Consider the following 22,992-nt stretch of genomic DNA (forward strand, 5'->3'; position numbering starts at 1 on the left):
GAGAGAGGAAGACTACTGTCACACACAGGACAGCCTGAGCTACAGTGTAAGACCCTGTCTCAGGTAGGAAAAAAGAGCAAAACCCAAAAGACAACAAAAATGAATTATTCGTTCATACTCAATATCTCAGACATCCCTGACCCAACTTTGTAGTAAGCGTCCATGCACACAATTGCTCTCTAATTTCCCATGTGCTCATCCTTTGGGCCAAATTCATCCATTCTTCCCTCCACCATATACATTTCTATAACAGAACGCTGGAACAATGTTAGCCATAAGTTTCTCAAGAAAGATGATTTTAATTAACATTCCCTCCAAATATGACAATCTTCTACCACCTTAAAATTGAATTCTGTTTCCATTTGGAAATCTGTTCCTGTCTCCCTGGAAAACACGCTCCTCTTAAAGTCTATTTATATTTCCAGTTTATAGTAACAGAAATTTTGTTTACCTATCATGCTTTGCCAGAAAAGCCTATTTTGACCCGCTTTGCTAACTTACACTGCTTTTACTTCTGCCTAGGCTAATATCTCATACTTGCTCCTTGCTTTCAGTTCTTCATAATTCTGAAAGTAGATTCTCCCATCTACATTCCTAAGGGCTTGACAAAAGCCAGACTCACTGTCAGCCTCCCAGAGGATCCTGCCCTGGAGATTCTCAGCAGGCAATTGGAAATTGGACTTAGCCTGGAGCTCCGGAGTGAATTAAGGATTGCCTAGGTCAATTTGGGAATCATTAGTGTAGAGGTTAAAGGTGAAGCTATGTGAGGAGCTGAAATTACCCAGGGAGACAACACAGCAGGAGAAAAGAAGCAGATCAATGACAGGAGCTCAAGAATTGCACCATTTAAAGGGAAGAGAAGGAAGGAGAAATGTCTGTGCATGCATGCTTGTATCATGTATGCATATGTGTGTAAGAGATCCCACCAAAGAAAAACTAACCAGTGTTGTTGAGAAGACACCAAAGCAAATGGCAAATATTTCTAAGCAAGGAAAGATATGTCAGTGCGCCAGAATCTGCCAAGAGGTCCAGAAGACTAAAGTCAAGACACAGCCATCAGATTTTGAGAAATCTTTTGGGAAAGCCGTTTTCCCAAGGTGATTCTTGTAAGCTGTGCGTGAACGACCCTATGGCGATCTGTACAAGGTGTACATGCAGGTACCTTAATGACAAGATGAAGCATTAGTAAGGAATCAGGCTACTGCTGGGTGTTCCAGACCACGATTTTAATAAGCACTACTGTTTCCTGGCGCTTCATCATGTGCCAGAAACAGTGCTAAGCATTTGATATGTAGGCCCTCACAGCAACTTCAGAGGCTTGCTACATTTTACATGTGAGAAAACTAACAAGCCAGCAGAAGGTAAATAAATCATCCCAAGGTCACACACCTAGAAAATGGCAATGCCAGGATGGGACCTGAGTTCTGTTTGCATCTGAAAGTCCCTACTTTCCAGTCACCCAAGTCATACCTCCATATTCATGCTAGCTAGCTAATCTACTCAGGAAGACAAGAGAGTTGATATGGGCTAAGTGTCATCTATTTCCTGGATCCTCGCAGGGAATACCATTTTTTTCTCAAGAGAAATCTTCTGAGGACATATTTCAAAAATTCTGATTTAGCTCCTTGCAAAAGAAGTTGGAGCCAAAGCAGTTGAAATTCAAATGGATTTACTGCAATAGTTCAAAAATGTGCTTACTACAATAGTTCCCAATGGTTTGAAAGTTAAAAATAAGTGTGGTAATATTGATTTGGTGGTGGTTACTGACATTCAAATTAGTGACAAGCGCATGTGAAAGATGTGGCAATTTGGTAGGGCTCTGTTTAAGACCCCTTTTAGCCTTGATTTCCTGAGATTCTGGTACACAGGACTAATGCCAATAATTTTAAAGATATGGAAAATGAAGCAGACTCTAAATGCAGCATCAGAACTGGATGACACATTAACATCCTTTGATTCAATAAATTTGTAGAGGGTTGTCATTAAAATACTATAAAAATATATCCTTGGTTGGTCAACATATTGATTATTAACTTAAACTGCAGCTTGGAAACTCCACACAAATTGATACACTGGAAATACAACCAAATAATTTGCTTAAAACCAATTGAAGAGTGCATAAATTACAGCTGATTATCAGGGGAAAGAGAGAGTGAGGAGACAAAGAGTGACAAAATTCTAGCAATTAATGTTTTTTGCTGTCTATCGAGAAACAAATGAGGTTCTGGTCTGAGGCAATTAGTATCGTTGTTAATTGTGCATATGGGTAGCAATAATACAAGACATTTGGGATGGCTCCCATTGATTGTTCCCTTCTTCCTCTGGGTGACAAAAATCCATTCAGACAGCTAAATAATAGCAAGTACTTATGCAAATTGTTAATTATAAGGCAGAGATCATCATAATCTTGTACATTTATGAATCTGCATATACAATGAGGGTTACTAAATGATTTGTTGTCTTATGTTACTGGTGGTGGAAAAATATGCTAGCCTTGCAAACAGTTTTTGTCTACCATTCAGTTCACCAGAATGCAAAAAATGGCCCCACCAATATTTACCAAAGTGGCTTCTTTCCTATCTTACAATCTGACCCCTCTCTTCTTTTTTTTTTTTTTTTTGCCAACTTAAGACTGTGTACATGTTGCTCTGACAAAAAGCTCTGCTCTAACTGATCAGCACCATAATAAAAATTAAGAGTGCCAGAATTTTTTTAAGAATATAATCCAATGATTCAAGACAACTAATGCCACTTTACAGTAAAATTTTGAGGCATTTTGACAATTTTTTACAAGAAAATAATGTGTAATTAATTATATTCGCACCCATTACCTTCTCTTGTCCCATTTCCATGCCCACTGAAACCCTTTTTACAGTTAGTTCATGTAAGAAATTTTAAAGCAGAAAGGAAATAAATTTTGAACACTTCCTCCATGAAGGCATTTATAGGGACAATATTCCCTATGTCATTGGCCATTCTCTTAATAGTCATCCATTCTATTATATTTTATACATGAGTAAATCAAGGTTCAGAGTGGGTATGGGACTTGATCAAAGTCACTACACTAGATAGTAGTAGTGCCTAAGTATGCTTGCTACCCCCACACATCCAGTCTGTGATCTTTAGATTTCTTCCTATACTAATGTGTGGTGAGGTCTCGTTGTGTGTCTATACCTTTGATCTCAGTGAATTACAATCTGACTAGAACATGAAACACTGAGTCTACTCTTTGCTGCTGTTGAGTAGATACCCCAAGGCCCTAATGGGAATATAGAAACCCCGGAACTGAACGCTAAAGTGGGCATCTTAAGAAGGCCCATCAATTCTGTTTCTGGAGGAGCTAGCCTTTGTGGAGGAAGGCCAAACCCACCACCTTTGCACTTCCTAAACTACTTAGCCCAAGTGCACAGAGTGGAGTACAAGTGAGTAGGAAAAGAAAGCAAAGGTACTGGCAAACTATTTCTGGAGCCAATAAGCCTTTAACAGGTCAAATTCAATCCGCTGAGCATCCTGACATTAGCACACAATGTGCCAAGCAACTAGGGCACATCGCAAAATAGCTTATAAGGGCTGGAGAGAAGGCTTAGCAGTTAAGGCATTTGCCTGCAAAGCCAAAGGATCCCGGTTCGATTCTCTAGGACCTACATAAGCCAGATGCACAAGGGGGCGCATGTGTCTGGAGTTCATTTGCAATGGCCGGAGGCCCTGGTGCCCCCATTCTCTCCCTGCCTCCCTCCCTCTCTCTCTGCCTCCTTTTCTCTCTCAAATAAAATATATATATAAAAATAAAATATACTTTAAAAAAAACAAAATAACCTATAATTCTCACTTGCTTCTTCAGCAGTGGCAGCAATGTGCTGATGTAGCCCATGTTAACAGTGGACACTATCCTGGAACGTTCTCAGTTTCCCTTCTCTCCTATAGGGAGGCACTTTCTTATTGTTGATTGGATTTACACTCCAGTAGGATTCATGTCATAAAGGCCTTTGGGATAGCTCTGCCTTACAATTCCACATATTTGCATATTTTCAAAACCCTCATATCGTTGAATAATTGATTTCCTCCTCTGTGAACTACTGTCCAGTCTAGGGATAGGTAGACATGCCTGAATCACTGTGAAGAAGCCTTTACCAATGAAGGTGGTGGTCTTCTTATCAGCACATTCTACTGGGTCCTCCAATTTCAATACAAGGCAAAAAGAAGCTATTTCCCAACCCTCTGGGGAGAGGGTGGGCTGGGCATTCATCCAACTTCTGAACTATCTCAGTCATTGGACCTGAGACTACACACACTGTTTGAAACCCAGAAAGTTGGCAATAATGACTCTAATTAAAAAAAAAAATATATTTTGTCTTCATATTAACCTGACAGGTAACTGCAGTCTACTTTCTAGCTTCCCTGGTTCAGCCAAACTAAAAATTCACTGTTACTTACCTTGCTGCATCTAGAATCTGAAAAATCCTCCACCTGTTAAAGGAACAGTAAAACCAGTCGCTCACAAGAGCTTGGCAAGAGAAGAGTTAAACTACTAAAATTATATCTATTGTTCACTTGGATATCATACTTTTACACCTTCTTAAACAGTACTAAAGGGATGGCTTTCTCATTGTGCTCCCCATTAGCTCCTCTCAAGCAATGGGGAGACTTGGAGTGACAGGGTTGAAAGGGACACTAAGGCACTGACAGCTAGTCCTCTGGAGGGCTATGGGCTGGGAATGATGGCTCTACCACTTGATCACACAAATTCTATTTCCTTTCACAGGGAACAATGGCAAACTAAGCAAAGACAAAAGCCAAGACGCTCAACCCAAATCAAACTCAATGCTGTGTCATCAATGAACATTGAAAGGACCGAGAGGGAAGCTATAGGAAACTTGCACGGTATCAGAAATTAATGCACCACAAAGAAAAAGAAAAGAATGATTAGACTTCCTGATGCTCTTTTCAAAGGGATGATAATTCAAAGTACACACAAAAGGATAGATAATGATCGCTCCAGTTCACTCCACCCAAACACAAGGCATCCATCAAATAAGCCAAGCCTGCTTAGTTCCTCTGATGACCCACATCTTAGTGATGATAAAACGCTCATTCTACTGCGCACGTTACTGATAGAAGTAAGGTCTGTGACGTTGTGGATGGGCAGTTGTTATTCTGAGGATCCAAATGGACTTAGTCAGCTTTCTGTTTTTCATTCCACCAGAAAAGGGCTATCATAGTGGAGTATACTTTTGTGTGCAATGCAGAAGGTGAAGCCTGTGCATTTTCTTCCAAGAAAGAGTCACTTTGCAGCAGAAATATGTGCAGACTTCAGAGGTGAGGGAAGACTATCACTGCTAGCAGCAGAGAGCCACTGCATCCTCACGAGACTTTTTAATCATCTGTGCCTGCCATGGCTATACACTCCTCCCATGCTTCTGGACTGCTGAGACTGCCGGGGATGCACGTGTTATGAGAAAACAAGGCGATATGCCCAGGGAGTCCTGACATCAAGTCTATTACTTGCCATCCAAAGCCCAGTGAGTTCTCTTCCACTCCAGCCACAAGGAGGAGGCAATCTACAGTGGACTGACTTACAGTCCTTTACACATGGAAGACAGGCTAGAATTCCTAGTACCGCAGTTGGTCCTCTGAATAAAAAATAGTATAGTTTCGGATGAAAAGACATCCAAACAACAACAACAATAACAACAACACATGTTTAAAAGAAAAACGTTAAGCCGCCTGCTGATTTTTAATACCAGAAAATTCCAAAGCCCAGTATGTAGCACTTCCCAAAAGCATAATTCTCATTTTTCTGAACTAATAGAAGTCCTCATATAATATGAATACAAACACAGTTTACTTATGTAAGGACTGGATCAAATGTTACTTTATCTGGGGAACGATTGCCTCCAGACATCTTCAGGCAAACTTCCTAACTACCTATCAACGTTTGCCCAGGGATTGCATGGAGAAGACTTTCAAGAGCTCATTGCCTTACCTGGGAGGCCGCATGGCCAGAGATAGCGTATCGGGGGATGATCCACGAAGATGGTACAGGTGCATCAGTCAAAAGGGTGGATGGTCATTGGAAGTGAACCAAAGGCCATGGGGAAAGGTGAGAGAGAGAGAGAGAGAGAGAGAGAGAGAGAGAGAGAGAGAGAGAGAGAGAGAGAGAGAGGCATACTGGTTAGAAGAAAATGAATAAAAAAAAACTATTTTACACAAATATACACACATTCTCCCTTTGATAAAATTCTTAAATGGAGCTCATTAAAAAGATCCTTTAATCATGAAATTTCATTCAAAACTATTTACTGTCTATCCCGTGTCAGACACTGCTATAGGTACAGAGGATATAGCCCTGGATGACACATACAACCAACCTTACCTTGGCAGGGTCCACAATTTTTTTTTTTTTTGTAATTTTGTTAATTTTGTAGGACATCTGCTTGGATTAAGAATTCCACAGACACATACCATAAGTGAACGCATATCTCTGTTTTATTTGTGCCATGATTTTTGTATGGAGAACAGACCCAGTGGAATCAGACACAACATTTGTATCGAAAAGAATTCTCTGATTATGAATTCACGGTCCCCCCCCCCCCCGCCAAAAAAAAGACTGTCCCAAAAGGTTATCAATCAGGATTCTTTTCTGCGGGCCTATAAGCCTTAAGGGCTTGAACTGTGACATGCTGTGAAAACAGGAAGTGTCTCAGTGGGGATGTTTATAATGATATTGCAGTCTCCCATCCTAACAGAACTTTCTTCATTGGCTGCTGCTGTTTTCTCTAAGAGGCAGCCCAGGTGATGCGCTGAGATCGGATTCCTCAGCCCTCAGCAAGCCACATCCTGGGAACAAACTGCAGCTGGTGTACCAAAATGAGTTACCCTGCCCATGACCTCCATCTTGTTCCAGATTCCAGAATATGGACCAACTTTTCGCCAGACGTGGTGGCACACGCCTTTAATCCCAGCACTCGTGCAGGCAGAGGTAGGAGGATCGCTGTGAGTTCGAGGCCACCCTGAGACAACATAGTAAGTTTCAGGTCAGCCTGAGCTAGAGTGAGACCCTACCTTGAAAAACAACAACAACAACAAAACCCAAAATCAAACAAACAAACAAACAAACAAACAAAAAAGCATATGGATCAATTTTCAAATGGCAGCAACTACCTAAAACACGTCAAATTAGCAGGAAGAGGAAAAGATACAGAATGTATGTATTATGGATGGCACTGAAATAAAGGTGATATGGAAAAGAAATCAGATAGCACAAAACTACAAATGGGGATTCAACTTTATCAAGAATACCAAACCATGGCACCTGTCTATGGTATGTATAAGCCAAGGGTTGGTGTTCAGGGCTTCAGAAATAAAGGTAATCTCCCTTAATGTTAAGGACCCAAATTAGGAACAACAAGATGATGTAAAATTCCAGGAGTCTTGCTTAAGAATCGGCATCCCTGGTTTGCAAACATGCTCTTCCTTTGCAATGGCTTATTTGCTCTTGGGCCCATTCTCTGGTCTCTGCCGGAGGAGATGAAGAAGGTCACCAGATTGCTTTCTTAAACTCTCCCTATTTCCCAGTAGACTCTTCATCTAACAGCTTTACCTTCTACTTTGGAGCTCAATGAGTTAAAAATAGACATATAGGGCTGGAGAGATGGCTTAGTGGTTAAGCACTTGCCTGTGAAGCCTAAGGACCCCGGTTCGAGGCTCGGTTCCCCAGGACCCACGTTAGCCAGATGCACAAGGGGCACACGCATCTGGAATTCGTCTGCAGTGGCTGGAGGCCCTGGCGCACCCATTGTCTCTCTCTCCCTCTCTCTCTTCTCTGACTCTTTCTCTGTCTGTCACTCTGAAATAAGTAAATAAAAATAAACCAAAAAAAATAGACATATAATCTCAAAGCTGAGGATGATATGAGAATTTGGGGGTAACTTTGAGAGCTCTTGGTTGGGCATTAGCTCGGAAGTGAGGATGCCCAGCACTCGTTCACAGTTTCCAGAATCAGTGGCTTCCGGATTCTTGGGTTATAAATTTTGACAAGTGAAGTCTACAGACCAGAGGATAAAGTTTAGTAAGATTTTATTCTAGAGATTATAGAGCTTCAGAGAAGGGAAGAGGACAGAGCTCCTGCCCAAGAGTCAGGAAAGGGTTACCAGATATGAAACAGCCCCCCAGGGACCCCACTTGAGGTGTTTTATGGAAGTTTAGAGAGTGAGGGCTGAACTGGTGAGTCCAACTCTGTTCCTCCAGCTCTGACACCGGGTTTCTAGGCACTGTCATGTTTTGTAGGAAAGGAAGCAATAGCTTTACATGCCTAAGAAATGGAATTACATTTCCTGGAAGGGGTAATTATCTCTTTTAAGGAAGGGGAAATTCCGTCAGGGGAGAAAAGATAAAGAAAGTACACCTTCTTGATACTTCTTGCCTCTAGCAAACTTGAGGCTACAAGACTCCTTTAGGCAGAAAGAGAAAGAAAAAGGACAGATTCTCCCTTACATACTCACGGATATTCTTCACCTTTACTTTGGGGGGTACTATTACCCCTAAACTGCTTCAAGAAGATGGATCAGTGGTTAAAACCACTTTTGTTTATAAGGCTTGCAAAGCTTGATGGCCCAGGTTCAATTCCCCAGTACCTCTTGCAATAGCAAGAGACCCTGGCGTATCATGCGCGCACACACACACACACACACACACACACACACACACACACACACATACAATATATATGTATGTTTATATAGTTGTTGTTTGCTTGGCACAACATATCACTAGTAATTCTGAAAGCCCAGCATTCCTACATTCATGAGTAAAAGAGAGCACAGCCTAAACAATACAGCTCAATTGAAACGTGGCCAAACATGTCGTCCAGGGAAACAACTTTGTTTATTTGAAATACAGAGTGCCTAGATCTTTGCATCCAACATCTAGTAGATTAACAGTTCTCTTGCTTATGTTTCTTTTTCTGCTCACTCAGATTCTTTATCCAGCCAGAGCCTCTGATGGGGTAAGGACGGTGTGTCTGTAAGGACCGTACAGAGATCTCTGTAGCCGCTCACTACTACATAAATGCTACGTAATCGTTCAGATCTAGCGAAGGGTGGTTCAAGCCTTTCCCACAGCAATACTGTTTTGGTCTGATTGTAAATCTATGGGAAGCAATTGCTTATCGTGGTTCCAGAGCGGCCAAGCAAGTAGCCCATTTCAACTTGTTTTGCCCATTTTCCTTCCAACTGCCACAGCAAGTGCTGCTGGGCCTTTGATTTCTCACTTTCCCCTTGTAGGGAAACCCAACATATACATCTCCTTTTCTGCTTCAAGCCATATTCTTCCTTTTGTCTCTCAATGTTCAAATATGATATGTTCTGGTAGAAAAAAAAAAAACCAACAAACAATTCATCCTAAATTTGGTTCATCTAAATGGAAAAAAAAGTGTAAATGCCTTGAAAATCTCAGGTTAATCATAAGAGGAAGGAAAATCATGACATCAAAATAAAAGAGAGACTTATTGAAATGGGGAGGGGATATGATGGAGAATGGAATTTCAAAGGGGAAAAGGTGGAGAGGGAGGGTATTACCATGGGGTATTATTTTATAATCATGGAAGATGTTTTTTTAAAAATTGAGAAAGAATAAGATAAAATAAGATTATTTTAAAAAAATCTCAGGTTAAATACACTGTTCAAACTGATGGAGGTGAACGGTGGAGCCTGAACGAAAGGGCCTGGATGTCTGTTAAGGCCCTAGGCAAACGAAACTACCTGTATTTGACACTTACAAGCTGCCTCTTCAGCTTTTTGCTTATGAATAATCTCGAGAGGTGATATAGGGCTAAGAAACACGCCCAAGGGCCGCCCAAACTGGGTTCCAGGGAAGAAACTGTCATTTACTACCTCCTTACCAGATGTTCTCGCTTACGAAAATGAATGAAGTACAGTGCCTGCCCTGGAAATCATATTCAACATACTTAACCAAAGATATAACATGGGTGCTGCCCAGTTATCCATAATTGCAGTTCGATTCTTGGTGAGCATTGTTTGGAATGAGGAAGAATGCCGAGTGGACCAATGGAAGAAGACTGGAATTAGGACATAGCCATCTATTAGACCAATAAATGTGGCTGCTTTCAGGGTGACTTTTGTGATCCAGGTGTTTTGGAGCACTGGCTTTGACAGCCTGGTTGTGTTCCCAGAGCAGCAAGATGATTCAGTGACAGGAGCCTGGGGACTGTTCCCTGGCCTGCCACAGTGACTATCATTTTCGGTTTTTTTTTTTAAAAATTATTTATTTATTTATTTGAGAGCGAGAGACACAGAGAGAAAGACAGATAGAGGGAGAGAGAGGGAATGGGCGCGCCAGGGCTTCCAGCCTCTGCAAACGAACTCCAGACGCGTGCGCCCCCTTGTGCATCTGGCTAACGTGGGACCTGGGGAACCGAGCCTCGAACCGGGGTCCTTAGGCTTCACAGGCAAGCGCTTAACCGCTAAGCCATCTCTCCAACCCATCGTTGTTTTTTTTTTTTTCTCTTGTAGCTGGTCTTTATCGTGAATAAATATAACTTTGTGTGATAAATCTCTGAGGTAATATTTGTGCTGAGTCATAAACCTAAACAGATGACTAACATGGCCAGATCAGCTATTTGGGGCTGGCGAGTTCTTTCTCTGCCATCTCTAATGACAACATGGAGTCAGCTTCTATCTGAAGGTACCTACCGTATCTTATCTGAGCCAGAACACGAGTGGCTACTATAAACAAGTGATATGGAATGTTCTTTTAGCATCTCTCACAGACTCAGCAGGATGGAGAATATTTGTTCATGATCATTTAGGGTGAATATTAGGCTCCCACCCGTCCCTGAACCTGAGATCCTGATTGGGCATTGAACTGTCCCGGATCACAGAACATAGCAGTAGCAGACTGAAGGCCAGCACCTGGTTCTGTTGGTCATTCTCTTTGATAACGCATAACTCATGCCATGTTCATGTGCACGCTTCCGAACAACTCAAGAGAAAGGCTGAAAAAGACTGGGAAAATAACAGCAAATACCCCAAGAATTTTACTTTCTTCTTTTCCAATAGATGTTCAATTGCAAACACATTTTCCTAAGCTTCTTGCTTGCCTCTATTCCCATGTTATTTTTTTTAGCATAAATGTATTTTTACTTCATCCCTTGTTAACAATAAGTGATTCTTATATTCTTTAACTTTGATAAATAAGGCCCAATACCTAGGCCCTTTTTTGTTAAAGCAACAACGGTATTTTGGAAAAAAAAAAAAAAAAAAGTGGAGTGGATGAGAAGAATTGCTGGACAGTCAATCTGTTACCTGATGGCAAACCTGTTGATTCACTATGGGTACATACTCTAAACTGTCCCTTCCTTTACAGACCACCCTTCTTCTTCCTCCCCTCACTCCCACACCGCCCACCAGATTTCAGTAAAACACTCCCATTTGGGCATCATAAGAGTGCCCTCTAGTGCTGAACCAATTAAGAATCTGGAGACCAAGAAACGCTTGTTCATGTGGGAAATGGGTTTGTTCCCAACTTGTCTTTGGCTAGGCAGGATGCATTCTTCTGGAAGGCATTTCTTCGCCACCAATTTGACTACATTTAGAAAGTAGAGAAAGAGGTATTTTGAAGCTGGGCATGGTGGGGCACATCTTTAGTCACAGCGCTCAGGAGGCAGAAGTAGGAGGATCACTGTGAGTTCGAGGCCAGCCTGAGACTACATAGTGAAGTCCAGGTCCACCTGGGCTAGAGTGAGATCCTACCTCAAGAAAACAAAACAAACAAACAAAAGAAGAAGTATTATTCTATCCATACAACAAGAAACGTGAAACAAAACAAAACAAAATGGAGGACCATAAAATTTAGAAAACGGGTTTTGTCCAGTACTTGAGAAGCATTCCCCTTCATCATGAAGGGGTCCCACTAGAACTATAAAGTATAGTACACAGACACAAGCTGATGACAGTGACTTTCATGCATGCCTTAGCATTCCCCACGTGCAAACATCTATAGTTGCATGATAGATCCCCCTAACAGTGTTTGCTCAACTTGGATTTATACATGTTGCAGTCAGGTTCGCATTGCTGGTAGAAATCACCCAACCAAGAGCAGCTTGTGGGAGAAAGAAGCTTATTTTGGCTTACAGGCTCAAGGGAGAAGCCCCATGATGGCAGGGAAAACGATGGCATGAGCAGAAGGTGGACATCACCCCCTGGCCAACATAAGGTGGACAATAGGAACGGGAGAGTGTGCCAAACACTGGCAAGGGGAAAGGGGCTATAACACCCATAAGCCCACCCCCAACAATACAACACCTGCAGAGGATGTTAATTCCCAAATGTCCATCAGCTGGGAGCTAGCATTCAGAACACCTAAGTTTATGAGGGACACCTGAATCAAACCACCACATTACATATGCCTTGTTTTTCTCTTTAGGAAGAAAAGAACCAAGATGTAACAAGACTTATCTTCTGTTTAATACGGGTCAAAAATACTCATAAGTATTAATGTAAATGTAGGCATCTGGGGTTATTTTGTCCAATTCAATTTCCCAGTTTCAGATTTTTGTGGTCTGCAAGATCCACAATGAATGGTTATTTCAGCACTGGTTCCAATGTATCATTTACAGTTGGCATCACAAGGCACAGCCACTGCAACTTTACTGAACCACAAATACTTTGTGCTGACACAAATAAAGCGTGGCCAGCTGCCACCACGTCATATAACCGCTTCATTCACATGTTAGCATATTGAAAACACAGGTTTGAAACAGTCCCCAACATGTGCTAACTAGGCAAATGGCAGAGTAAAGATTATGATTATTGCTGGGAAATGGTCAGCTTAGGTGCTAACAGGATCAGACAATGGAGAATCGTGGGATGATCAGTTTAGAACATGTATCACCAGGTTGTTTTGTGTTGATTGTTTTTTGCAAGGAGCTTAGGTTTGTGATGAGGTTAAAGCATGGCGGGACACGGAAACTTCTTTCAAGCTAGCCCCACATGTGAAGCGGGCGGTGGTCCTGGTAATGAATGGAAGTGGAGGTCAGGGTGGCTGGACTTGCTCAGCCACAGCTCCAACATGATTCTTCCTTCACTTCAAACCTGACAGTCTCACTTCCCTCCACAAAACTGTAACCTCCTTGTGATACCACCTAACAGAGGACGCAAACCAAGCACTCCATAAAACGTTTGCAATGTAATGTATGTCACAGCTGTCATGAAGAAAGAGTGAAAATACGCCATCATTGCCTACATGTTTCCAAAGATCTCACTGTATGGAATCAAGTAAATATAATATTTGGGTAATCTATTTCATTATAAAAAATATCTATGACAGGGTTGGGGAAATGGCTCCAGGGCGGGGGAGGGGGGCCAAAGGTGTTTGCTTGCAAAGCCTGCCAGCTGGGCTTTCCTTCCCAAGTACCTACATATAGTCACATACTCAAAGTGGCACATACATCTGGATTTTGTTTGCAGTGGCAAAGGCCCTCGGTACTCATTCTCACTCTCTCTCCTCACAAATAAATACTTTTTCACTCTTCCCACAGTCTGTTATGTAACAATAGCATTGGAAGTATTAGCTCAAGCAGCGAGACAAGAAAAAAAAATAAAAGGGATACAAATTGGAAAGAAAGAAGTCAAATGAGCCTGATTTGCAAATGACATAATTCTGTATTTAAGAGATCCAAAAGACCCTGCAAAACCTCCTAGAGCTAATAAACGCTTTCAACAAAGTGGCAGGATACAAAATCAACATACAAAAATCAGTTGCCTTTATGTATACCAGTGACGAACATACAGAGAAAGAAATCAAGGAAGCAATTCCATTTACAACGGCTACAAAAACCCCTAAATATATTGGAATATCCATAACCAATGAAGTAAAAGACCTACATATTAAAAACACTTAGGAAAGAAATTGAGAAGGACATGAGAATATGGAAAGACCTCTCATAATCATGGATTGGAAGAATGAACATGAAAGGACCATTCAGATTTAATGCAACGCCAATCAAAATTCCAGTGACATTCTTCACAAATATAGGAAAAACAGTTTTACAATTCATATGGAAACACAAAGGCCTCAGGCAGCCAAAACTGTCCTCAGCAAAAAAAAAAAAAAAAAAAAAAAGAATACTACTGGTCATATCATCATACTTGATTTCAAGACATACTACAAAGCCATAGTAATAAAAACAGCATGGTACTGGCACACAAACAGACACACAGGTCAATGGAATGGAATAGGAGATCCAGGTATAAGTTCTAGTAACTACAACCACATGATCTTTGACAAGAAGGCCCAAAACATACTGGAGAAAAGGTAGCATTTTCAAGAAATAGTGCTGAATAAACTGGATGAATGGATTTAGATCCACTTCTCTTACCCCACACAAAAATCAACTCCAAGTGGATCAAAGGCCTCAATGTAAGACCTGAAACTGTGAAACGACTAGAATAAAAGGTAAGGAGAACCAGGTGTGGTGGTGCACGCCTTTAATCCTAGCACCTGGGAGGCAGAAGTAGGAGGATCACCATGAGTTTGAGGCCATGCTGAGACTACATAGTGAATTCTAGGTGACCCTGAGCTAGAGTTAGACCCTACCTCAAAAAAACCAAAAATAATATAAGAACACTCCAAGGTATAGTGTAGGGAAAGCCTTTCTGAATAAGCTCAAGGAGTAAGGCAAACAACTCAACGCCATTGGGGCCTTATGAAACTTTTAAAAAGCTACTGTACAGGTAAACAAGCCATCAACAGAGTCTATAGAAAACCTCCAAAATAGGAGGAAATCTGACAGAGGTTTAATACCTAGAATATACACATAACTCAAAACAACTAAGCAATAAAAATGATCAATTAAAACACTCAAAAAATGGGGCAAGGAACAGAATACAAAGTTATCAATGGAAGAAATACAAATGGCCAATAAACATCTAAAAAGATGTTCAACATTTTTAGCTGTCAATGGAAGATGCAAATTAAAAACTACTTTGAGATTCCATCTCACTATAGTCAGAATGGCTATCATGAAAAATCAGGACTGGGGGCTAGAGAAATGCATAGTGGTTAAAGCACTTGCCTGAAAAGCTGAAGGTCCCAGGTTCAATTCCCCAGGACCCACATAAGCCAGTGCACAATGTGGCACATGCATCTGGAGTTCGTTTGCAGCAGCTGGAGGCCCTGACACACCCATTCTCTCTCCTCTCTATATCTCTCTCTACCTCTCCTCTCTCTCATAAATAAACAAAAATAAAATTTTAAAAACACAGGGCAGGGTGCTGGAGAGATGGCTTAGTGGTTAAGCACTTGCCTGTGAAGCCTAAGCATCCTGGTTTGAGACTCAATTCCCCGGTACCCGCATAAACCAGATGTACAAGGTGGCTCATGCATCTGTAGTTCATTTGCAATGGCTGTAGGCCCTGATGCAGCCATTCAATCTCTCTCTCTCTCTCTCTCTCTCTCTCTCTCTCTCTCTCTCTCTGCCTCTTTCTCTGTCTGTGTCTCTCAAATAAATAAATGAACAAAAAAATTAAAAAAAATAAACGCCTAAACATGGCATGAATGAATACCAAAGAAACCCATCTCTCCATTAGCTAATTAGAATATGTAAGTGAAGTAGACAGCTTCAGGTGGCTGAGATGAACTTCCAGACCAGGCACAGTTATGGAGGAAGAGATTTATTGAAGTTTACAGATCCCAGGGAAGTTCCATAATGGCAGAAGAAGCTGGCCAGCTTTCATAGGCCCAAGCAGATAGAGAGAGAGAGAGACAAGCCAAAAACCACACCACACCCAACACTTCAGGAACTCCAGGACGAACTAGGTACTTTGCAGATCTTTAGATTGGAGTCTCAAATCCACCACCACACCTTAGGGCTGGACCCTAAGATCCACCTCCTCCAGTCAGTTGGCTGCAGGTCTAAATTACAAACTGTAACAAAACTCTGAATATGCTGGGGACCCTCTACTCAACCCACCATAGTAACTGTTTTGAAATAGAGAAACCCAGCAGCGGTAGAGAAACATTTAACCTAAATGTGTAGGCTTTTGCTTGTAAATCCCAGGGCCAGGACTGGTTATCCTCCCACAGTGAGCTGTTGGTCAGCGAGGCCTAAGAGGCAATCAACGCAGGCCATTCCCAAAGCACCTGGCTACCCACCAGAACACAATGGTAAAACCCCATTGCTGAAGATGCCACAGGCTGCGGCTACAGGACATTGAGAGGTAATGCTGGAATTGAGACGGAAGGCAGCGCCTTGCTGGCTAGCTCTCATAGTGCTAGAAAGAGCTATGTGTGTAGCTGGGGATAACAGTCACCAACAGTGTGAATAAGCACGGCTTTAAAAAAGTCAGGACCAGTCCAACAGTTTTGGGGACTATCGGCAACTTTCTATGCAAAGATGTAGCACTATTGTTAAGCCACATTTTTTTTCCATGAGAAACTGATATCCTTTTATTAGATTCTTACTTACCTGAAAAATTAAAAACCAGCGCCCACAATACCCAAAGCTTTTGTCCCAAGAATACTAAGCACAGGGCAAGTTTATGGAATCATCCTCTTGAATACATGGCATATATTTTCTAGAATTATTAATTATACCTAAACAGCAAACATTAACATTCATACTATTCACTCACTTTTAACAAGTATTTGCTCTATGCCAGGCAGTAAATGCTTTACAGGAATTATCTCATTTCTTCCAGTAGGAAAGTCTGAACCCATTATAGAGATAAGAAAACAGCGGCTCAGAGAGAGAGACTGTCGTACTAGGTAGCAGTGTCTACATTCGAATCCAGAATCACAAGATGGCAATCCCCAACAGAATGTCAGTCCCTAAACTCACACTAACTTTTCCTAGCTACAGTTGATTTTTCCCTTCACTCCAAAGCAAATGAGGTAGACATCATTCTCTTTCTACAAGGAAGGCAAGACATCCCCAGCAGAGAATTTACTCAAGGTCTTGCAAATAATAAGTAAAGCCACTAGGACAGAAATATTCAGGTTTTCTGACTCCAAATCTCATACTTTACAAATAACACTCTGCGCCACGTCTCCCCATGGCCTCAGTGTCAACAGGTCACTTTATATAATCACCTTGGATATAGCACACTACTGCTAAGAACTGGGGACAGCATGTTCTAACCGTACTTCAAGTGTACCTCAAATCACTGTGGTCATTGTAAAGTCCAGGATACCTTGCAGGCTGTGAGTTATCATCCATTCTGGGTAGACATCTTCATCATAGCTGTGTGATTCCTTATAAGTCCAGAGTGGGGCCTGGAGAGCTGGCTTAGTGGTTAAGCGTTTGCCTGTGAAGCCTAAGGACCCCGGTTCGAGGCTCGGTTCCCCAGGTCCCACGTTAGCCAGATGCACAAGGGGGCGCACACGTCTGGAGTTCGTTTGCAGTGGCTGGAAGCCCTGGTGTGCCCATTCTCTCTCTTCTCCCTCTACCTGCCCCTTTCTCTCTCTGTCTGTCACATTCAAATAAATAAATGCCAATCAATAAATAAAAATCCAGAGTGGGTGAGCCAGGGGCCTACAGAGAAAAGGAAGTTGTCAGGAAGATTTTTTTTCCTTTTCTGGAACAGTGGAGAGTGCAGCTGTCTCTTGTTATTCCCCCCCTCCCCAAAAGCACTTTTTTAAAAAACAAAATATTTTATTTATATTTATTTATTTGACAGAGAGAGAGAGAGAGAGAGAGAATGGGCATGCCAGGGCCTCCAGCCACTGCAAACGAACTCCAGACACATGCACCTCCTTGTGCATCTGGCTTACGTGGGTCCTGGAGAATCAAACCGAGATCCTTTGGCTTTGCAGGAAAATGCTTTAACCACTAAGCCATCTCTCCATCCCTTAGTTTGTGATTTTGAGGTAGGGTCTCACACTAGCCTAGATTATCCTGGAATGCCTCAGGCAGGCCTGGAACTCGCAGCCATCCTACCTCTGCCCTCCTGAATGCTGGGATTAAAGGCATCCACCACCACACCTGGCTTTACTTATTTCTTTAAAATATTTTGTTTTTATTTATTTATTAGAGAGAGAGAATGGGCACGCCAGGGTCTCTAGCCACTGCAAATAAATTCCAGACGCATGTGCCACCTTGTGCATCTGGCTTACATGAGTCCTGGGGAATAGAACCGAGGCCCGCTGCCTTTGCAAGCAAGCACCTTAACCGCTAAGCCATCTCTCCAGCCACACACTTTTTTATTAACCTATAGAAAAATGTGATTATGTGAATAGACAGCTTCCAGAACGTAGAAAACAAAATGACCAAGGGCTGGGCAGAAAGGAACTGGGAGAAACACAGCACATGCTTCAGTCCAAAAAAGCCTGTGCTAAGAGGAGCATTGCTGTCATGGGAGATACTTCTAGATGCCAAATGACTGCTGCTATCCTGTAATATGGTAAGCCAGGCCATGCACAATGTGACCTTGACTTAGTTTTAAAACCTACCAAAATTTCAAGGTTATCATTGAGATCCTTGATCCCAAACTCTTCAATTTCCAGGTTTTGAGAGAAGGACCTAAGTTTACCCAGCTCATAACAGAGCCCAAACCATCATCTAGGCCTCATTCATGACGTCTAGTTTATCTTTAAAGTACCAGTGCTCTCCCAAGAAACCACACCAGCAATCTATGCTATAGGGCTGGGAGTAATGTAACCAATTGGAAGCCAGCAGCAGGCATTTGGCGGGCATGACTACTGGACTTTTTTTGTTTTGTTTTTAGTAGAACACTTACCCTGTTGATTCTTTTTCCTATCTGCAAGGAAACTAGGGAGTCTTTCTTTTTTTCTTCTTTTTTTAAAATTTATTTATTTGAGAGCGACAGACACAGAGAGAAAGACAGATAGAGGGAGAGAGAGAGAATGGGCGTGCCAGGGCTTCCAGCCTCTGCAAACGAACTCCAGACGTGTGCGCCCCCTTGTGCATCTGGCTAACGTGGGACCTGGGGAACCGAGCCTCGAACCGGGGTCCTTAGGCTTCACAGGCAAGCGCTTAACCACTAAGCCATCTCTCCAGCCCTGTTTCTCATAGTTTTTCAAAGCCTCAGGTATTTTAGGGTCACCTCTAATTTATAATGTAGCTGAAGCTGGCCTTGTACTTCTGGATATGAGTTCTGCAATTAGAGACATACAACATCACTCCGAGTCTTTGACATGCTGGTGATCAATTCTAGGGATTTGTACCTGCTAGAGAACTACTCTATTCTCCGAGTGACAACGTTAGTCCAAGTAGGTTGTAATATGTTATTTTTCTCTAAAAAACACATGTTATTGGCATGAAACTTCATCTATGAGTCCAGCTCCAAGAGGGTCTTGGTCGGTGCCTGGTTTCTAGCTTTTTAAAAAAGTTTATTTACTTATTTATTTACTTTTGGTTTCTAGCTTTTTAAGACTGGACTGCCCTTGGTTTTTAGACTTAAGCAAAACAGAAACTAACAGAATAACCTATCAACTCCCACCTAACTACAGAAGGCTTTTTTCCCCCCTTTTCTGTTCTTTTTGTTTGGTTTGGTTTTCCAAGGCAGGGCCTCATTTTATCCCAGGATAATCTAGAAATCACTCTGTGGTCTAGGCCGATCTTGAGCTCAAAGTGATCTTCCTATCTCAGCCTCCTGAGTGCTGAGAATAAAAGCATGTGCCACTATTTTCAGCCTTGCTTTGTTATGCCCCCCACAGGAACTTGTGGTATGCCATCTTAGGCTGCTAAAGCTACTTGCCTGGAAAATAAGAGATACTGCCCATGATATCCAAGCTGCCAGATAACTGAGACATGCTGTGGGGATGGCTTCATATCTAAGAGCAAAGGATACAGTTGGCATCTGTAGCCAGCATTAGTCCATGCACATATATGCACAAGGTCCCTCAGGGAGGCCCAACTAATAGCACCGAAGCAGCAGACCATTGGATCATCTTTCAGGAAGCTGATAGGCATGGAAATCATGAGGACAGTCCTGAGGAGTAGGAGAATTTGGAATTGCTTGTTTGAAACTGGACTTGCTGACTTGCTAATTGCACAAGTGACCCATCATTAGGTTGCTTGGTCATTCCTCTCAAGTGGGGTACTGTGTGCATCACACAGCCAGGGCAGAAATCTCACCAGGCAGCTGAGTCTGTATAAATATGATCCTGGTTTCCCACTGACATGTCTTCCGCTCAGTCTCTAGGTACCCAGTAGTTGCCAGTTGCCCTTCATAGTCTGGCTTTAAGCTACTCTGGCCCCAGTCCCCCATCAGGTGGGTAGTGATCTGGAAACTCACATGAGCTATGCCTGGAAGGTGAGCTCGATTTAAAGGGACCTTTCTCTGGAGAAAATACCCTTTGACGACACATGGAACAGTGATTTACAACAATGATTTTAACTTTTGAATGGAAGCTCTCCAAACACAGGCACTGTTGCCTTTGATTCATACATATCTAAAATTTTACTAATTTTAACTACCATTCACTCTATTTAAGGTGTAAAATTTAGAGGTTTTCCGTGTATTCACAAGTATGTGCAGCCATAATCCAAATCAATTTAAGAACATTTTATCATCAGCCAAAGTAACTATAGACATTTCAGTTCTCACTAATCCAATACTCCTCTTAGGCCCTGACTATCATGACTATATTTTCAGTCTCTATGGATTTGTCTATTCTGGACATTTCAAATAAAAGGGGATCACATGGTAATAATTATCTTTGTGAATGGATTTTACCACTTAGCATAATATTTTCAGTGGCCATATGTGTTGTAGAACATATCATCCCTTCCTTCACTGCTTTATAAACCCAACTAATGTTCCACTGTATAGATATCCAATATATATTTTTTAAGGTAGGGTCTCACTCTAGCTCAGGCTGACCTGAAATTCACTGTGTAGTCTCAAAATAGCCTTGAACTCACAGTGATTCTCCTGCTGCTGCTTCCCAAGTGCTGGGATTAAAGGTGTGCACCACCTGTTTATTTCCAACCTTTTCAAAAGGCAAACTGCATCAAATAATCTCACCCCACTCACTAATCAATTGTACATGCTGTGCTACAATTAAGACCAGCACTATAAAAGGTTATAAGAGATGAATTGAGAGTTACAATGAACACATTAATTCATTAAACACTAATAAATACATCGATTTAGTCATTCAGTAAATGTCTCTGTGGTTGTTTGAATGTGAAATATCATACCCTCATGTATTTGAGCATTTAATCCTCAGCTGGTGGAGCTATTTTAGGAAAATTGGGGAGCCTTCTGGAGACGAAGCCTTGCTGGAGGAGGAGTGCTGCAGGGATCATGCCTTACGGTTTTTAAATCCAGCCCCACTTGCTACACTTAGCTCACTCTCTCTACTTCCGCCTGACTGATGTAAAGATGTGATCCCAGGCTGTCTGCTCCTGCATGCTTTCCCTGTCATGAGGAAGCTTGCCCTGAAAATTCGAAGTTGGAAATAAACCCTTTCCTTTCATAAGCAGTGACTGGTCAAGTATTCTGGCCCAGCAATTAGACAGTAATTGCTAGTATCCTATGTCCCAAGGATTTTAGATATCTGGAATTCAAGGCTATGAAAGATTTGTTTCTTGGCTTGTATTAGCTCGATATGTTTCTTGGCTTTTATTACCTCACAGTGAGAACAACAGTAAGGAAAAATAATGCATCATATAATATACGTGATAATTCCACACAACATCACTACTATATGTACCCAAACATTATTGGAAGTCCACTTTCCACACTGTAGGGATTCACAGTACAAAACTGCATTATTGATTCCCCCATATTTTGTTTATCCATTCATCTACTTCTGAGCAATTGAGTCATTTCCATTCTGCTTTATCACAGTTCATGCTGCCAGGAAGGTTCATGCACAGGTTTTGTGTGGACAACTGTTTTCATGCCTCTAAGGTGCACACCTCAGAGTTGAATGGTGAATCATATGGGAATAGAATGTTTAACTTTTTGTAAAACTGCCAAACCGTTCCCTACAGCTGCACCACTTTACCTTCTCATCAGTAACGTTCAAAGAGTTTCCATTTCTCATGGGGATTGCACTTTATTTTGAACTCTCAGGGAAGCGTTGCATTAAATTAGAGCCACCCAATTAGCCCAGATGATTGACTATAATGTTGGGCATTTGGGTCCGTGCCTCTTAAAGCTTAGGCCAGTGGGAGAAACAAAGCAAATCAGGCCAGAGTCGGGGTGTGCCTTTCCCCTCCTCCACACCTCTAGGACTGCCTCTGTGCATGCTCATGGACAGGGCAGTTAACAGGTCCATCCATGTGATTATTGTTGGAATGCATGTTCCTCAGTACATATCCATGGGATTCAAAGCATCTGGCTCAGGAGAAGACTCAGGGAACATTCTTGAAGGTAAGAACCAAGCCTAGAGAAACTCAGAAGGTGATTTTATGAACTAAATGTTAGGGAATTCATAGCAACTATGCCATGGGGAGAAACAACAATACAGCCTTCACTATTCCATGAGAAATTGGGAGTTTCAATGGGTGTGAAGGCACTTCGATCTTTCGGTATTTGACACCGACTCCTGTCCCTAAGAATGAAAGTGTGACATCAATTTAGGAAATAATAATGACGAGTGTGTATCCCTAAAGAGAATGACACATATGTGCATCACTGAAAAGTGCCCTTATGGCTTGTCTCTGCCCTGCAGTGATCAGACAGCTCAACAGATACTGAATCCATTGCTCCTATATTCTATCACTCCCTGGGCAGGCCAGTCCAATTCTGGAGTGGCATTAAATCTTTCAAGTTATTCAATGCCAGTTTTGAGGCACTGAAACAGTCACTGTCAGGCTAGCATGGTTCTTGCTGTCCAGGAAGGACTAAAGCACAATCCCAAAGCAGCCTAGCGCAGTCTTAAAACGTACCCTTAGGGGAAAGACGCTCAGAGGTGGAATCACAAGGCTCTTGAGTTGGAGCCAAATCCTTGCCTATTCAAGAACTCAAGACTGGGTTTAGGGGCCTGTTTCAGTGGGTAAGG

The 22,992-nt window shown here is 41.9% G+C and overlaps 1 protein-coding gene across 4 annotated transcripts in view; it reads right to left on the reverse strand.

Annotated features, from left to right (window-relative positions):
- The window catches only part of Hs6st2 (heparan sulfate 6-O-sulfotransferase 2), a 332,754-nt gene that overhangs the window by 87,091 nt on the left and 222,671 nt on the right, over positions 1-22,992 (reverse strand). For 2 of the 4 annotated variants that reach the window (XM_004653978.2, XM_045140721.1), the window contains exon 3: positions 4,435-4,467. The exons of the other annotated variants lie outside the window; for them this stretch is intronic. In XM_004653978.2, coding sequence (XP_004654035.1) covers positions 4,435-4,467 — 33 coding nt within the window. The remainder of the gene's footprint in view (positions 1-4,434; positions 4,468-22,992) is intronic. 4 annotated transcript variants of the gene reach the window in all.

Source organism: Jaculus jaculus, chromosome X (genome assembly GCF_020740685.1).
Source record: "Jaculus jaculus isolate mJacJac1 chromosome X, mJacJac1.mat.Y.cur, whole genome shotgun sequence".
Classification (NCBI taxonomy): Eukaryota; Metazoa; Chordata; class Mammalia; order Rodentia; family Dipodidae; genus Jaculus; species Jaculus jaculus.